The sequence below is a fragment of the Heterocephalus glaber genome, unplaced genomic scaffold (assembly GCF_053883595.1).
Source record: "Heterocephalus glaber isolate CG9 unplaced genomic scaffold, H.glaber_assembly_v1.0 deba00000621, whole genome shotgun sequence".
Lineage (NCBI taxonomy): Eukaryota > Metazoa > Chordata > Mammalia > Rodentia > Bathyergidae > Heterocephalus > Heterocephalus glaber.
Window position 1 is genome coordinate 6,558,644 of NW_028258153.1, and position 15,832 is coordinate 6,574,475.

The window sequence follows — 15,832 nt, forward strand, 5'->3', positions numbered from 1 at the left end:
GGAGCCAGGAGGTGGGACTTAGGGGAGCCTAGAAACAGCCTAGGGACCGTCTGTAAAGTACAGCCTCCGCACGGGGCGAAGGGGTGCCCGGCCGCTCCTAGTGAAAGAATGGGTTCCCTGGCCCACACAGCTACTCCCCACCTCCTTGCTGGAGATTCTGCACCCCCCGGCGGGAGATTCCGGTTCTCGCCGGCCCAGTAGTTCCGCTGGGCCCTGAAGGGTGACGCCCAGCGAGAGCGCCGGCGCTCGGGACCGTCCCTGCCCCTAGGGGGAGCCAGCTATCAGCGCCGACGGAGCATTAACCGCACAGCGTGGGAGTCCTGTCTGCCCGGTCCCTTGGGGAGATAGCAAGGGCACTGGGCCCGGGAGGCACGGACTCTTGGGTTCCTTATAACCGCGCCTCATTTTACTGCCGGGAAACGGGTTGCAGGTGCGGCTAAAGCTGCGGAGAGCGCAAGCCAGCCAGAGGTTTGAGGGCTCTCAGGGCTTTAGAGCCTTCCGGGCTTGTGTTCCTAGCTCTTTAGAAGAAAAGGAAGCTGGTGTTTGTTTAGTATTTGTAAGCCTCTATTTTAAGTGCCAGTTTGGAGACTGTGTCACTTCCACTCCCTCCCCGCGTGTCTATTGGGTCACTCTTATAAGTGCTCAGTTCTTTTCTTTCTTTCTTTCTTTCTTTCTTTCTTTCTTTCTTTCTTTCTTTCTTTCTTTCTTTCTTTCTTTCTTTCCTTCTTTCTTTCTTTCTTTCTTTTGTACTGCAGATTGAAGCTAGGACCTTTGGACTCAGCTGTATACCCAGCCCTTTTAAAAAATTTTAAAGTAAGGTCTCACTAAATTGCTAAATTGCCCAGGCTGGGTTCGAACTTGTGATCCTTCTGCCTCGGGCTCTCGGAGTGCTGATTACAGGGCCTGCGTGCCCATCATCAATAAATATTTTTAAATGATTTTTTTAAACCCACAAGTGCTAAGTACTGTGTAAAAGTGCTTTACATTCATGTCAAAGTGGTGGTTGCCCCCGTTTTACAGATGAGACAGACCCAGAGGTTAAGCATTTATCTAAATTAAAAATAGCAAGTCTTCAAGGACCCCACTGGGCCAGCCTCCAAAAGTGTCTGGCTGCCACCCTTGGGCTCATCCAGAGCTCTCCCCATCCTTCTGCTTTTCTTCAGGGAGCCCATACAGGAAGTGCTGGTGGGAGCTGTGGGTCAGAAAGGTGGCTCCGAGTGCGATGCAGCAGGTCCAGGCCTGGGGGAGGGGCAATCATGAATGCAGAAGGGGCTAGGACCTCTGGGAAGCCCCCATCTGTGTGCACTCCCTTCCCCTCCCCCAAGGTGGCATGTTCTCCTCCGCTCCCTCCTCCCCAAGGCACCCCTAGCCCTACAGTACCAAGTATGAAGTGAGGCCCAGGTAGGCTGCAGCCAACACAGCTATGAGACCAAAGTAGGCAGGGTGGGAGAGGCTGGGCAGATAGCTGACCACGAAGTAGAGGTTAATGGCGCAGACCAGGGCCATGATGCAGGAGGTGACCACCTTGCTTAGCCTGGGTGACAGGAGGGAGGTGACTGGGCAGATGCCGGCAAAGCACGGGCATTACCTTCTCCCTGCCTCCTCCTGTGGCCCAGCTGGCTTGGAGCTGGGGACAGGATACACAAAGCCGGCTTTCGGCTGTGGGGCTAGAAGCGGATAGACTCCTTGTCCCTGGCCCTCCAGGCTCCACACTGGCAGGAATTGACGTGAGGTGAGGTGAGGGTGGGTGAGCCTCCACCCTAGATTCCTGACCTCCCCCCCCCCATGGCCTTGGGCAAGTTCTTTCATTTATTTATTTTTTAAACACTGAGGATTGAACCTGGGGCCTTCACCCTGAGCTACATTTCCAGCCTGCCCCCCCCCTTTAGTTTACTTTTTTTTTTGGTCCCTGGGATTGAACTCAGGACCTTGCACTTTCGAGCCAGGCAAGGTGCCACTGAGCTAAATCCCTGGCCCAGTTTACTTTCGGGTTTTGTTGTTGGTTTGTTGTTGTTGTTTTTATTTTTTTTTTTACTTTTCTTTTGGAGACAAGGTCTCACTAAATTGCTAGATTGTCTGGGCTGGGCTGGAACTTGTCATCCTCCTGCCTCAGCCCCCTCCAATGCAGGAATGACAGGCATGCAATGCCACGCCCAGTTCCTCAGCAAATTCTTTTGGCTCTCTGAGCTTCAGTTGCTACATTCAGATAATGGGGATAATAGTAGTCTCTACCTCTGGGTGGCTGTGGGGACCAAATGTCCTAGCCCTGGGGCACACCATGGGAGTACTCACCGGCCACTGGCAAACTCCTGCATGACAACCGGCATGCTAGTGAATGTCAGGATGGGCAGTACAGCAAAGGGAAGCTGCAGAAGGCCCCAGGCTGAGGGTGAGGGACTGACATCTCCTCCAGCAGGGGGAGGAACAGCCGGGGCTCCACAGCCTCTGCCTGGAGTCCCCCATCCACTCTGGGCCTGCCAGCTCCTCTGCCTTCCACCACAGGAACAGGATGTGGGGGCTGCCCAGTGTGAATCTTGGCTCTGCCAGGGGTCACCTAACTTGGTGCATAGTTTTCTTATCTGTAAAACTGGAATCAGGGTGATTCCGACCCCTGGATGGCTGTGGGGTCCCGTGAGCCTTGAGGCAAGGTGGGTTTAGGATACAGGGGTTGCTATGTTTCTGTTTAACCCCGGCCTCACCAGCAGGCTCTGCAGCACGTTGAGCAGGTCGTTTAGGCCCGACAGGTCCCTCAGGTCCCTGAAGACAGCCACCAGCACGGTGGGCAGGATGGCGCAGGAGCGCGTGAGGAGGACCCGGGCGAAGCGAGACCACCGCAGCTTCAGGAAGCCCTGGATGGGGGTAGGGACCTTGATGGGGGCAGCCCGGGGGCTCCTGAAGAGGGACTCTGTCTCTCAGCCCACCTCCCACCTGGAGGACACTGGTTTCCCATATCTGAAATGGGAGCTGCTTGGTGCGCAATCAGTGGATAGGGTACGGGTGAGAGAAATGGGGGAAAGACTGAACGGCTTTTGGGAACAGGTTCCTGGTTGTCCTGCACCTGCGGCTTCCCCAAGCTGTCCGCCCCACCTCTCCGAAGCTCAGTTTTCTAGCGCTGAGCTCTGGGCTGCCTTAAGGCCCGGTGTCTGAGCCCCAGGAATGTGCCTGTCCTCCTTGGACCACAGGCCTCCTTCACCCTCAGCCCACCTCCATCACGAACTGGCCCGCGTAGGTGCCCGTCATAGTGGAGCTCTGCCCCGCAGCCAGGAGACCCACCGCCCAGATGTAGAGGGCTGCCTGGCCGAAGCGGCAGCCCAGGATCACGCCCTGCGGGGAGAGGTGTGGTCAGAGTGTGGACCCGCCCTCCGCGAGGCTGGGCTCCGAGGTGGGCGTGGCGAGAGCAGGGTTGGATCCCACCCACCGTGTCCGTCTGCAAGGCCCTGAGCTTACTCCTTGGTAAATGTCCACCGACACTGTGTGGTTGTTCCTGGGGAAGATCTTGGCGTAGTCGTGGAGGCTGCTGTTAGCACAAACGTTGAACTGCGGGGGAGCAGCAGGGAGATGGGAAGCGCACAGTCAGTCTTGGAAAATCAGCTCCCCTGGTCTTGCTGGGAGTCAAAACCGGTGGCTTGAAGGCTGAATCTGGCCTCATACCCTGTTTGACTAACATTTTTTCTTTCCTTCCTTCCTTTTCCTGAACTAGAGATTGAACCCAAGGCCTTTTCACTAAGCTACATCCCCCGCCCTGTTTATTTATTTTTACATTGAGACAGGGTCTCCCTAAGTTGCCCAGGCTAGGCTTGAACCTGTGATCTTCCTGTCTCAGTTTCCCAGAGTGCTGGGTTTACAGGAGTGCACCACTGAATCTGACTTGTTTTTTTCTTTAATGTGAATTTGTTACCAATGTTTAAAATTGGACGAATTTACGTGGAACTCAGTTTCCAGCCTCTCTTGGGTTCGTAAGAGCTGGAATTGCCACTGAGAGGCAATTCAGATGCCCAGCAGTCCACTCTTCCTCACAGCCCACCCACTTCCCACACTGCTGAGGCCACCACCTGTGTTGAAGACAAGTGCTCTCAATCACTATTTAGCCCTGTCTCCTTGTGCCAAAGAACTGGATGAGACCCAGGGAGGGACGTAAACTACCACCCCAGGTCACATAGCAAGGCCAGTTGTCCCAGCAGGCCTGGCCACACCTCCCCCACAATACTCAGCATTAGGTAAGCACCCAACAATGGCTGGAAGTTGTGACAGCTCCACTCTGAACCACAGACAGACACAGATCCAGATCCCAGACATCCAGGAAGAGCTGCTGGTGCCTGCTCAGTCACTATGAAAGTGTCACCTCCAAGTAGAAGGCTTTCCTGGCCGCCCCTCTCCCAGCTGCCAATTATGCTTCACCACAGCTTCACTTCTCAGTGGTCCTGTGTAGCAGTGGTCTGTCTCCTGTCTCTTTGACCCCTCTCTATGCAATCTGCGGGGGCGGGGGGGGGCGGGAATCACTGACTGTTCGACCCCACGGTCCAGGAGCTGCCCGGTCTATCTCAGTGCTCAGTAATTATTTGCTCAGTAAATGCTGCTTGTCTTCTGACAATGGGATTATCAGGAGAGAGAATCGAGCCAGGCAGACTCAGAAGGAGGCAGTCATGAGCTCCAGGGCGTTGTGTACGGAGCTGGGCCTGCCTGGGGAAGGGGTCTCACCACGTCCTGGTTGCTTTGCTGGTAGAAGGCCTGCCCGAAGACAGCCATGACGAAGAGGTTGATGACAAAGGAAACAGACAGGGCAATGGTGGCCTCAATCAGGAAGTACATGTTGGCTTCCCAGATGTCTGCCCGGTGGGCTCGGTCTACCTCCCGAGACTATGAAAGCCAAAGGCAAGGAAAGGGCCTAAGTCCCCACCCTCCCACTTCTACACATGTTCCCTTCAAACCTCAACTGTTTATTTATTTTATTTATTGGTACTGGGGATTGAACAATGAGCTACATCCCCGGTCCTTTTTTATTTTTCATTTTGAGACAGTGTCCCACCAAGTCACTAGTTATCCAGGCTGGGCTGGAACCTCACATCCTCCTGCCTCAGCCTCCCAAGTGCTGGGATTACAGCTGTGCACCACTACGCCAGGCATACATCATTATTATAGGTTGAATAAATAGTGACTCAGCTCCTGCCTAAAGTCCTGAAGTCAGGAGCCAGGGGGTTGGGGTCCAGGCTTCAAGGCAGGGCCGGCCAGGTCTAGAAAGGGGGCGTCTCTTCCTCCCCTCCCTTCCGCTCACCTTGACCAAGGCCGAGTGCAGGTAGATGTTGTGAGGCATTATGATAGCGCCAACGATGCCCACGGCCTGCAGCAGCTCGGGCTGTCCGCAGCCCTGGCAGGAGGGCAGGAACAGACTCCGAAGAAGCGCCCCCTGCGCGGGACGCGCCACCACATACTGTGGGGAGAGCCTGGTCAGCCCCCGACGCTGACTGACACCCGTTCTGGATTCTCCCAAAATGGCGGCAGCCAGGAGGTTGGGTAGGGGCCGTTCCCCCAGCCCCTGGGGTAAACGGGAGGATGGGAGAGAAGGCGGGCGGGGTGCAGGTAGGACTTCCCACCTCATAGCCGAAGGTCAAGGCCATAACGGTAATAAGGAGTCCAAAAAAAGCTTCCAGTTTCCGCAACCCTAGGGGCATGGTAAAGAAGCAGAACAAACAAACCCAAACCCTGTAACACAAACAATTATGGCTAATATTTTGAGCACTTTGTTGCAGTGACTGTGCCGAGGGCTAACCTACACTATTACCTCAGTGCCCTTTGACGTCTGTGCGGTTCTTTCCCCCAGGTAATAGATGAAGAAACCGAAGCCCAAGCAACGTGCTCAAGCCTCACAGCTAGCTTGACCCCTCAGTAGCAGAAGCCACGCCCCTTCCAGGTGAGCCGGTCCTCAGGCCCCGCCCACAGCAGGCCCCTCCCATCCTTGTGCTGTGCAAATCGCTCACCGTAGTTATCCAGGAAGAGGAAGAAGAAGGTGTCCACGATGGTGATGAGGACGCCACCCCAGAGTGGAATTCTGAAACCACAGTGGCCTAGGTGAGCCCACCTGCTCCAGGGTCGAGGACTCCCACCCTCAGGGATGGACACTGGGGAATCTGGCCGCCTTCAAGCAGGAACCAACGCCTGGACAGTAGGGCGAGGGGAGCGGAGTGTATGGGAAATGGTACAGAGAACCCCAGGAAGGGCAAAGCCAGGAGAGCGGCCAGGCACGGCAGGGGCTTAGGAGCTTCAGCCCTGTGTATGTCAGCGGGACCTCAGGATAAAATGGACTCGGGAGGGACACAGCCTGGGGAAGAAGCGGCAGCTCTCTCCAGCTCTGGGCTGAAAGGTAGGTGCGCCCTGGAGTGGTACCGTCCCGCGGAGAGCAGATTGAGTGCGATAGCTGTGCCAATGACCTCCTGCATGTCTGAGCCCACAATGGCCAGCTCAATGGTCAGCCAGAGGAGAATGCGGGGCACCTATAGGAGAACAAGGCCCTTCATCAGTAAGTTGTTGTCAGGATACAAAATCATCATTAAAAAACCAATAGCTTTTCTATATACTGATAATGAACAAGCTGAGAAGGAAATCGAGAAAACAATCTCATGCACAATAGCTTCAAAAATAAAATAAAAACACCTAAAGACTAACTCATTGTACAGGTGAAAGACCTGTACAATGAAAATTAGAGAACACTGAGGAAAGAAATTGAAGACACTAGAAGATGGAAAGACCTCCTATGACCATGAATATTGTTTTTCTACTTTTTTGGGGGGTAGGTACCGGGGATTGAACTTGGGTCCTTGTGCTTTCGAGGCAGGTGGCAGAACCACTGAGCTAAGTCCCGGGCCCCACCATGAATATTGTTAAGATAGCCATATTAAACAACAAACTGAGTGAAAACGACAACCTACAGAATGAGAAAAATATTTTGCCAGCGATTCCTCAGACAGAGAACTAATATCTAGACTATATAAAAGACTCAACTCAGGAGGCTGAGGCAGGAGGATCTCTGTGAGTTCGAGGCCAGCCTGGGCTCCATAGTGAGTTCAAGGATAGCCTGAACTACATAGTGAGACCCTGTCTCAAAAGAAAAAAAAAAGTGAAATTAAAGAATAAAGTTTTATTTATAGCAAAAAACCCCCAAAACAACCCTCAAAAAATAAGATTCCCCCAAATAGATAAAAGACCTAATCAAAAAATAGGCAAGTGAGATTAATAGATATGTTTCAAAAGAAGAAATACAAATGGCCATTAAATACATGAAAAATGTTCAACATCTCTGGCCTTTGGGGGAATGCAAATTAAAACACCATTGGGATTCCATCTTACTACAGAAAGAATGGCTATCATCAAGAAATCAAATAATAAGTTGGGTGTGGTAATGCAGGCCTGTAATCTCAGCACTCAGAAGGTTGAAGCAGGGGAATAGCCACAAGTTTGAAGACAGCCTGGGCTACATAACAAGACCCTATCTCAAAAAGCCAAAAATAAAATAAAATTACAAATGCTAGTGAGGTTGCGTGGGAAAAGGAACACTTCTACATTGCTGACAGAAATGTAAACTAGTAAACCATTATGAACATCAGTATGGAGATGGCTCAAAAAACTAAAACTAGAGCTGGGGATTTAGCTCAGTGGTTCTGCCGCCTGCCTCGGAAGTGCAAGGTCCCAAGTTTGATCCCCAGTACCAAAACAAAAAACTAAAACTAGAAATTCCATTTGCTCCAGCTATTCCCCTTCTGGCTATCTTTGCAAAAGAGTTAAAAACATCATATTATAGTGATACATGCATACTCCTCTTCATAACAGCACAACTCATAATAACTAAATCTTTAAAGTAGCCTATATGTCCATCAACAGATGAATGGATAAAGAAAATGTATTTATACACAATGCTATAAAGAAGGATAAACAAGTCATTTGTAAGAAAATGGATGCACCTTGAGACCATAATGTTAAGTGAAATAAATCAGAAACATAAACTTAAATATTGTATGGTTTCTCTTATATGAGAGACTCATAATATAAACAAAGAGCAAAATAAAAGATACGAAACAGGGAGATGGATCTTTTGCAAAAGCTAAGTTGACCAAGAGATGGAGGGAGGAGAAAGGAAAGAAGTGAAAAAAGAATTAAGATGTGTTATGTACATGTGTCAACTCCCTACAGTGAATGTAATCATTATGTACTACAAACATGTACTAATAAAAATTAAATAAAATGACCATATTACTGATAGTGATCTACAAATTTAATGCAATCCTCATCAAATTTCCAATGACATTTCTCACAGAACTAGAAAAAAACAAATCATGGAATTCATATGGAAACACAAAAGATCCAGAATAGCCAAAGCAATCCTAAGCAAAAAGAGGAAGGCTGGAGGAATCACAATACTAGATTTCTAATTATACCACAAAGCCATAGTAACAAAAGGAGCATGGTACTGGCAAAACAAAACAAAAAACCAAAAAAACATGATGAATGGAATAAATTAGAGGACATAGAGACAAATCCACACAGCTACAACCATCTGATTCTTGACAAAGGATCCAAAAATATACCTTGGAGAAAAGACAAACTCTAACAAACAGTGCTGGGAAAACTGGATATTCTTGTAGAAAACTGAAACAGATCCCTATCTGTCGTCCTGTACAAAAATCAATGCAAAATGGATCAAAGACCTAGGTATGAGACATGAAATTCGAAATTGCTAGAAGAAAACATAGGGAAAACACTTTAAGCCATAGGTACAGTCAAAGACTTTCTTCATAGGACTCCAACAGCACAGGAAATAATATCAGGAATCAATAAATGGGAGTATATCAAGTTAAAAAGTTTCTGCACAGCAAAGGAAACAACTGACAAAGTAAAGAGACAACTTACAGAATGAGGGAAAATCTTTACCAGCTACTTTTCCAGCAGAGAATTAATATCTAGAATATATAAAGAACTAAAAAAACAACACCAAGAAGTCAAATAATAAATCAAATCAGTAAGTGGGTAAATGAACTGAACAGACTTCTCAAAAGAAGCACCAATGGCCAATAAGCATTTGAAAAAAAGAGTTCAACGTCTTTAACCATTAGGCAAATACAAATAAAACAATACTGAAATTCCATCTCACACCAGTCAGAGTGACTATAATCAAGAATGTGAAGCTGCCACCTGCCTCGCAAGTACAAGGTCCTGAGTTTGATCCCCAGTACCAAAAAAAAAAAGAATATGAAAAATAATAAATGCTGGTGAGTATATGGGGCAGGGGGAGGAACTCTTCTACACTGATGATAGGATATAAATTAGTACAGCCACTATGGAAATCAATATGGAGATTCCTCAAAAAACTGAAAATAGCCAGGGATTTAGCTCAGTGGCACCATGCCTGCCTCGAAAGTGCAAGGTCCTAAATTCAATCCCTGGTAACAAAAAAACTGAAAATAGAGCCAAGTGTTATGGTGTAATCCTAGCATGCTGGGAGGCTGAGACAGGAAGATTGCAAGTTCAAGTCCCATCTGAGCAACTTAGGGAGACTCTGTCTAAAATTCAGAGAAGAAAAAAGTAGCTCAGACAGGGCACCTATAGGTTTAGTCCCCAATATGACACACCCCGCCCCCCTGAAAAGAGAACTACCCTATGACCTAGCTATATCACTCCTTGGTATATACTTGAAGGAATTAATGTCAGCAAATTAATACTATATGAATACCTCCATGTCCATGGTTGTTGCAACACAATCTACAATAGCCAAGATATGGAAGCAGCCTAGGTACCCATCAATAGATGAATGGGTAAAGAAAATGTGGTATATACACATTGTGGGATATTGTACAGCTGTGAAGAATAAAACAATACCATCTGCAGGAAAATGGATGGAATTGGAAATCATCATGCCAAGTGAGATAAGCTAGACTGAGAAAGATGTAGAATCTAAAAAAGATGACAGAAAGTAGAGGGAAGACCGTTATTAGACAAGAGGAGGGGAATAAGGGGAAAGGAAGAGGAGGTGTAAGGGTAATAATGGGGGGGTGGGTATGATCAAAATATGTATATTAAAAAATATATATACATGAATGAAAATACCACATCAAAACCCAGTATTTTGTAAAATTAATAGGCACTAATGTTTTTAAAACAATTTATTAGTTGGCTCAGTCCTATATTCATCTTTCCATTCACTGCAGAGCTAGAAGCCTGCAAACTACATTTCAGGTGAGCCTTGCCAGTGGGCATCTAGTTAGGTTTTGTGAGGAGTGCTCAGGGCAGTGGGTTGGCTGTGGCTATGGCTAAGTGTGTCCCCTAAGGGGTTGTGTGGTAGAAATTGGTCCCAGTGTGAAGATGTCGAGAGGCAGGGGAACCTGTAATAGGTGGGGCCTAGAGGGCAGTTACTAGGTGACTGGGTGTGCTGCCCTCAGAGGGATATACTATAGTTCCCAAGGGACCCCGGTTAGTTCCCAAGAGAGAATTGTTATATAGGAGCAAGCCTGACTTCCTGTCTCGCCTTTTCTTTCCAAACCTGGGTTCTGGGTGCCTCTTGGGCTTGATTTGGAGATGTAGTAACTTTCTGAGCTTTGGTGGTACCTTTTGCCCTTGCTCCTCCAGCTCTTCAACACCTGAAGTGACTAGATGCCTGGACGAAATCCCTTTGAACTATATCATGGTGTGATTTCAGTTTTCCTATCTGGGCACTGACAGCAGCTAAGTCCCCAGGGCCCAGCCCAGCAATAAGCATTTCCGGGCTGCCCCAACTCACTGCCTTCTGTGGAACAAGCCTACCATCTCTGATGTCCTTCTCAGTCTGAGCCTCAGTCTATCTAGCAACTGGATTTGAGATGCTTGGGTGAGGATATGGTTTATTCGATCATGGAAGCTGGCGATGGCCACTTGGGGTTTGGCATCTGTGCTTCCTTCCTGGCCCCACCGCCACAAACTCACCTTAGGGTAGTAGAGATGGCAGACCTCGCCCAAGTCCTTGCCTGTCACCACGCCTAGCCGGGCAGCCAGTCGCTGGCAGAGCAAGCCCAGCACGGTGGCCCAGAGCAGTACCCAAAGCAGCTGTGAGGAGACAGGGGAGACCTTCAGCCAAGGGGTCATCCTAGAAGACCCAGACCAGGTGACACCTTCAAGACCAAGGACACTCCATGGGGAGAGGGTGGGAGAGCCGGAGTGGAAAGACCACCCGCCCCATGCTCAGAGCTGCCCTGGGAACCCTTTTTTGGCCCATTTGCACTTGATGCTGGCTCCCAGGAAAACCATCCTCACAGCTGCCCTGGGGAAACAGGGCAAGCTGAGGTTTCTGCCCTCTTAGCCTGGGTGTCCTGGTGGAGACCTGGGCACCCGGGTCACCTCCTTCCCCCCCCAGGGCCTTCACACAAGCCCCAACTCAGTCACTTTGAATCCAGCCACAGCACCAGCTTGAAGGTCTGACTCGATGTTTCCTGGGTCCAAGAAAGCGATGCTCATGAGGAAGCCAGGCCCTGTGAATGCCCACAGCTTCCGCAGGCTGAATGTGCCCTGGGGGTGATGGGGAGGGTTGAGAGTGAAGGATGTGGGAGGAAGGGGTGAGGGGCTGGTCCTGGGTATAGCTACCACCAGCTGGCCTTGGCTAGCCCCGGCTCAGCCCTTCAGGCCAGCCCTGCCCTCCTTGTCCATCCCCAGAGCTCCACCACCTTGTCCAGGGCACAGGGGAGAGCCCAGGGTGGCAGAATCGGCAGGGTTTGCTGAGTCATGGTGGATGCAGCCTCAGCAGCAAGCCTGTACCTGACCTGCCTGCCTCCGGAAGGCTTGGCTTAGCGGATCCCAGAGCCCCAAGACGGTGCTTGGTGAGGGCCAAGCCTCCTGGCCCCTTCTCAGACCGAAGGGTCTCCTCTTTGGGGTGCACTGAGGCTACAGTTCCCCACCCTTGTGCAGGGCTTGGCCTGTCAACCCAGGGATCTGATGGAGATTCTGGCAATGCAGGTGACAGTGTCCTGGCCACCAGCCTGCAGCCTCCTCCACTTCTTTCTAGGCCATAGCCTGGGCCTGCATTTTTCAATAAAGCAGATCTTTCCAGGTGCCCATCCTGATTGTCCCAGGCCCCTCTCCCTTCATAGGAAAGCTGAGATTCATTCAGAAAGCCACTTGTCAGGGGCCGGGGATTTAGCTCAGTGGTTTCGCAACCTGCTGCGCAAGCACAAGGACCCGAGTTCAAACCCAGGTAACAACAACCAAAAAGTCACATTTCACTTGATCTTAGCCAAAAGGCCGAGAAGCGATGAAAAGTCACATTTCAGAAAGCCATTGTTCATTTTTAAACAACTATGGAGTAGTCCAGCTACGTGCTGGGAACATGAACGGACACGGGGCAGTTGCCTCTGTCTGCCACTGCTGCTCAGAATGGGAAGGGAGATGCCCAGTCCCCCCATCTGTGAGATCCCAGAGGATCTAGGCAACCCTGAAAGTCCCCAGAGGTTCCCAGCATTCCCACCGGTTTTGTATCCGGGATGGGGATCTTCTCACTTAGGTAGGTCTGCTGGGGAGGCGCTTGCTGCGGCCCCGGACGTGGTGGGTTGGAGATGGAGCCATAGGTGGGCCTGCTCAGCCTCTGGGGGCTCCTGTCACCTTGAGAAAGGCCCCAGGAGGCATGCTAAGTATTCCCCTTCTTTCAAGAGCCCAGGGTTCAAGCCATCTACCTCCTCTTCCCCTCTTCTTGTCAATCTGGAGAAATGAGGGTCCCTGGTCCGCATTTCAGGTCCATCCCTTCCACCCCTCCACCCACCATTCCAGAGCGGGTGGAGGCTTCAGAATTACCTTCTTCCCAAGTGAGAACAGAGACCCCCAAACCCAGGTCTCTTGCCTCAAAGCATGCAAGAGAGAGACACCGGGCTTTGAGAAGGGCGAGCTGGGGCCACCATCTCAATCCCTCGTCCTCCATCTCAATCCCTCGTCCTCCATCTCAATCCCTCGTCCTCTACCTCTTCTCATGGCAAGGAAGCTTCAGGGCCTCCAGTGACAAGAGAACAAGAGCCTTTGAGGGACACGAAGAACCCAACCCACCAGTGTGTCAGGTGTCAGCACTGTGGTCTCCACGAGGACACCCATGGGGGACCAGGGGCTTCCTTGGCTCCCCAAATCTCCCGCAGACCTAATTTCCTCACCACGTCGCCCCCTGCCTGAGTCAGGCTCTTTTCCCGGAGACCACTACTCACTCGTCATTAGGCCTTGGGTGTCAGGTGGTCTCTGAGGCAGCCCCTCTACTGCTTCCATCTGTGTGAGTGAGCTGTGAGTGAGCCGGTGTGGGAGCCCACACCCTCTCTTCCATCCTTTCTGGCTCCCATCACTGTCATCACCCTGTGCAGATGCACATTTGCATTCTCCAGGCTTGTGAAACACCCTCCAAAGGCAGAAGTAACCAGCTGTGGCGGAAGGGCTTGGTCACCCACAGTGTAAACCTTTGTTCCCCTCATGGCTGCCTTTTGCCCCATATCATCTCTGGCTCCCTTCCAGGCACCCCGTGCTCTGTGCTTCCCCAAAGAGCTCTGATTTCAAACACTTCCTGCTATGTGGGTATTTGTGGCTAGGTCCTACGATAGTTCCCCACCCCCATGGCCAGACCCTTGTGTTGGGAGCTCCAAGATCACCAGTTGGCCCAATGGGAGCCAGGGAGTCCTCATGGTGTCCTGGGCCTCTGTCCCCTCTGAGGACCTCGGAGCAAAAGACTTTCTGGGCATTGCCACTCGGATGTACATTAGAGATTCAGGCCAAAGTGTCTTCAGAAGAAAGGGGCACTGGCATTCTGGTCCTGGCTTTGCACTGATCACTTGAGGTTGTCATTAGATATTTCCCTCTTGGAGCTCATTTCTTCTTATATGAAAGGCTTAGACTAGCTAAGAGGTAAAAAATGCGGGTGCTAAGGCACTGATGGAGAGTAAGCTGCCAGTCTAGTGGTGAATGACAAATGATCCTGTGCTCCAGAGTTGGGGTGCAATAGAGAGTGGTGGAAACTGTAGCAAGACATAGATCATAGCCCGTATGTGAGGAGCGCAGTGCCCATAGAGTCCCAGACAATTTTTGCCATGCATCCAGGCAATTTTGATGTTGTGTAAACATCATAGAATGTATTTGTACAAACTAAGATGGCTATAATGTCATTAGGCGATATAATCTTATGGGATCACAGTAACATATGGAGTCTGTCACTGACTGAAATGTTATTTTTTTAGCACATAACTATGTATACTTTTTAAATATTAGGCTCAAAAAAATGGAAGTATTGTGTAATCCAAGCAAACACACTTATGGGCTGGATTCCACTTGAGGGTTATCCACCTGTTGCCTCTGGACAATGATGGGTAAGACTCCCTTTCCCCTTCCATCTCCTCCACTTCCCTCACATCTACCATGCCTCCTACCCTGCAGCCTTCCTTTTCTGCTAAAAAGATTCAAGACCTGGATTGTCTCCAACTTCCATATCTGCAGGGCTCAGAGAAGATAAGAATATCACATACTGGCTTAGTCACTTTCATCATCGCTGAGAGACAATACCTGACACCCACAATTTAAAGGGGGAGAAGTTCATTTTGGCTCATGGTTTCAGCCCGTGGTGAGCTGGCTCCAAGGCAGAAACAGGATGATTGAGGAAAAGGTGCTCAACCCGTGGCAACCAGCAAGCAGAGGCAGAAGGAAGAAGTGGAGGACTAGAACACACCCTTGCAGGCCACGCTTCCAGTGATCCCCGCCCCCCCCATCAGGCTCCACTTCCTAACAATGAAGAGTCCCCTGATGAGCATAGCACCTCCCCAATGCAATCATCCTCCACACACCTGAGAAACGGAGACAGCAATTAAGGAAAACCTGAATAAACCCTCTAGCTTCACTTGCTTTTCAGTTACTGTTAAAAAATTAACTTTAGTTGACTTTAAAAATCACTAATTTGAAAAAAAAAATTACTAATTTGGAGGCTGAGCATGGTGGTACATGCCTGTAATCCCATTATTCAGGAGGCTGAGACAGGATGATTGCAAGTTTGAGGCTACCCTGGGCTAATCACTAGATCAAGGCCAGTCTGGACTACATAGTGAGATCCCATCTCAAGGAACAAAAACAAAAATCACTAATTTTGGAGGCCACACAGCTGAGCCATGTATCATTAGTCCCCACTAGCTTTGCTGCAGATAGTACTTCTGAAGTGTGGGTCATGGTGAAAGTGGTTATCTTTTAAGGGACTTGAAGGCTGCTATATTTGAAACTGTCCACTCTTCACTTGGGCCTGCCCAGTGCCTGATGGGTGATTTTTTAATTTCAGAGGGCCAAAAGCACCCTCTGTTCATACTAATGGAGTTTGCTTGTTTGTTTGTTTGTTTTTCAGGCAGGGTCTCCCTTTGTAGTTCAGGCTGGCCCTGAACTCACTATGTAGCCCAGGCTGGACTCGAGCTCACTGCAATCCTCCTGCCTCAACCTTCCAAGTGCTGGGATCACAGGCGTGCATCATCACGCCCAGCTGCTAATGCAGTTTTCTGAACATGCACCCTCTAAAGAGCTGTGAAGTTTAATTACACGTGCAAAGACCACTGATTACTTCTACTCACTCTTCCCAGAGTCTTCAATTAGCCTACTTCTTTCTGGGGAGTGGTGCTGGGGATGGAACCCAGGGCCATGCCTGTGCTAGGCAAGTGCTCTACCACTGAGCTACATCCCCAGGGCCCACAAGGCTTCTTTATCCCATAACTATCCCTAAACCCTATCCTGAGGAGGCAGATTTCAGATTTATATTCTCCCTTCTTCGCATGCTTGGCTACCTCCTGAATAATCTCTTTTGCAAAATTTGTTGTTTCAGTGATTGACA

At 49.9% G+C, this 15,832-nt stretch overlaps 1 protein-coding gene across 9 annotated transcripts; it reads right to left on the reverse strand.

Moving 5' to 3' along the window:
- Window positions 1–1,032: 1,032 nt before the first annotated feature.
- Window positions 1,033–13,390, reverse strand: Slc11a1 (solute carrier family 11 member 1). Of its 9 annotated transcripts, XM_004864592.4 has the most exons (15): window positions 13,197–13,338; window positions 12,476–12,609; window positions 11,401–11,523; window positions 10,945–11,064; window positions 6,382–6,488; window positions 5,976–6,046; window positions 5,592–5,659; window positions 5,273–5,428; window positions 4,699–4,857; window positions 3,448–3,537; window positions 3,205–3,324; window positions 2,700–2,849; window positions 2,293–2,366; window positions 1,381–1,534; window positions 1,033–1,239 (listed from the first exon to the last, which is right to left on the reverse strand). In XM_004864592.4, the coding sequence occupies exons 1-15, from the start codon at window positions 13,252–13,254 to the stop codon at window positions 1,126–1,128; spliced, it is 1,698 nt and encodes a 565-aa protein (XP_004864649.1). In that variant the 5' UTR covers window positions 13,255–13,338; the 3' UTR covers window positions 1,033–1,125. The 9 variants fall into 9 exon arrangements, 8 of the variants coding, with proteins under 8 accessions (XP_004864649.1, XP_021099902.1, XP_004864650.1 ...); XR_002389304.2 differs by lacking the exon at window positions 2,293–2,366 and having other exon boundaries at window positions 13,197–13,387; XM_021244243.2 differs by lacking the exon at window positions 4,699–4,857 and having other exon boundaries at window positions 13,197–13,389.
- Between the last annotated feature and the right edge of the window lie 2,442 nt (window positions 13,391–15,832).

What these genes read in the sequence shown, in the direction of transcription:
- Slc11a1 (XM_004864592.4), bottom strand. Translation starts at nt 13,254, where the DNA reads ATGGAAGCAGTAGAGGGGCTGCCTCAGAGACCACCTGACACCCAAGGC. An exon ending in CGGGCCAGTTCGTGATGGAG is followed by an intron (nt 2,850 to 3,204) that starts GTGGGCTGAGGG and finishes ACCCCCATCCAG; the next exon opens with GGCTTCCTGAAGCTGCGGTG. An exon ending in CAGGAGTTTGCCAGTGGCCG is followed by an intron (nt 1,535 to 2,292) that starts GTGAGTACTCCC and finishes CCTGTCACCCAG; the next exon opens with GCTAAGCAAGGTGGTCACCT.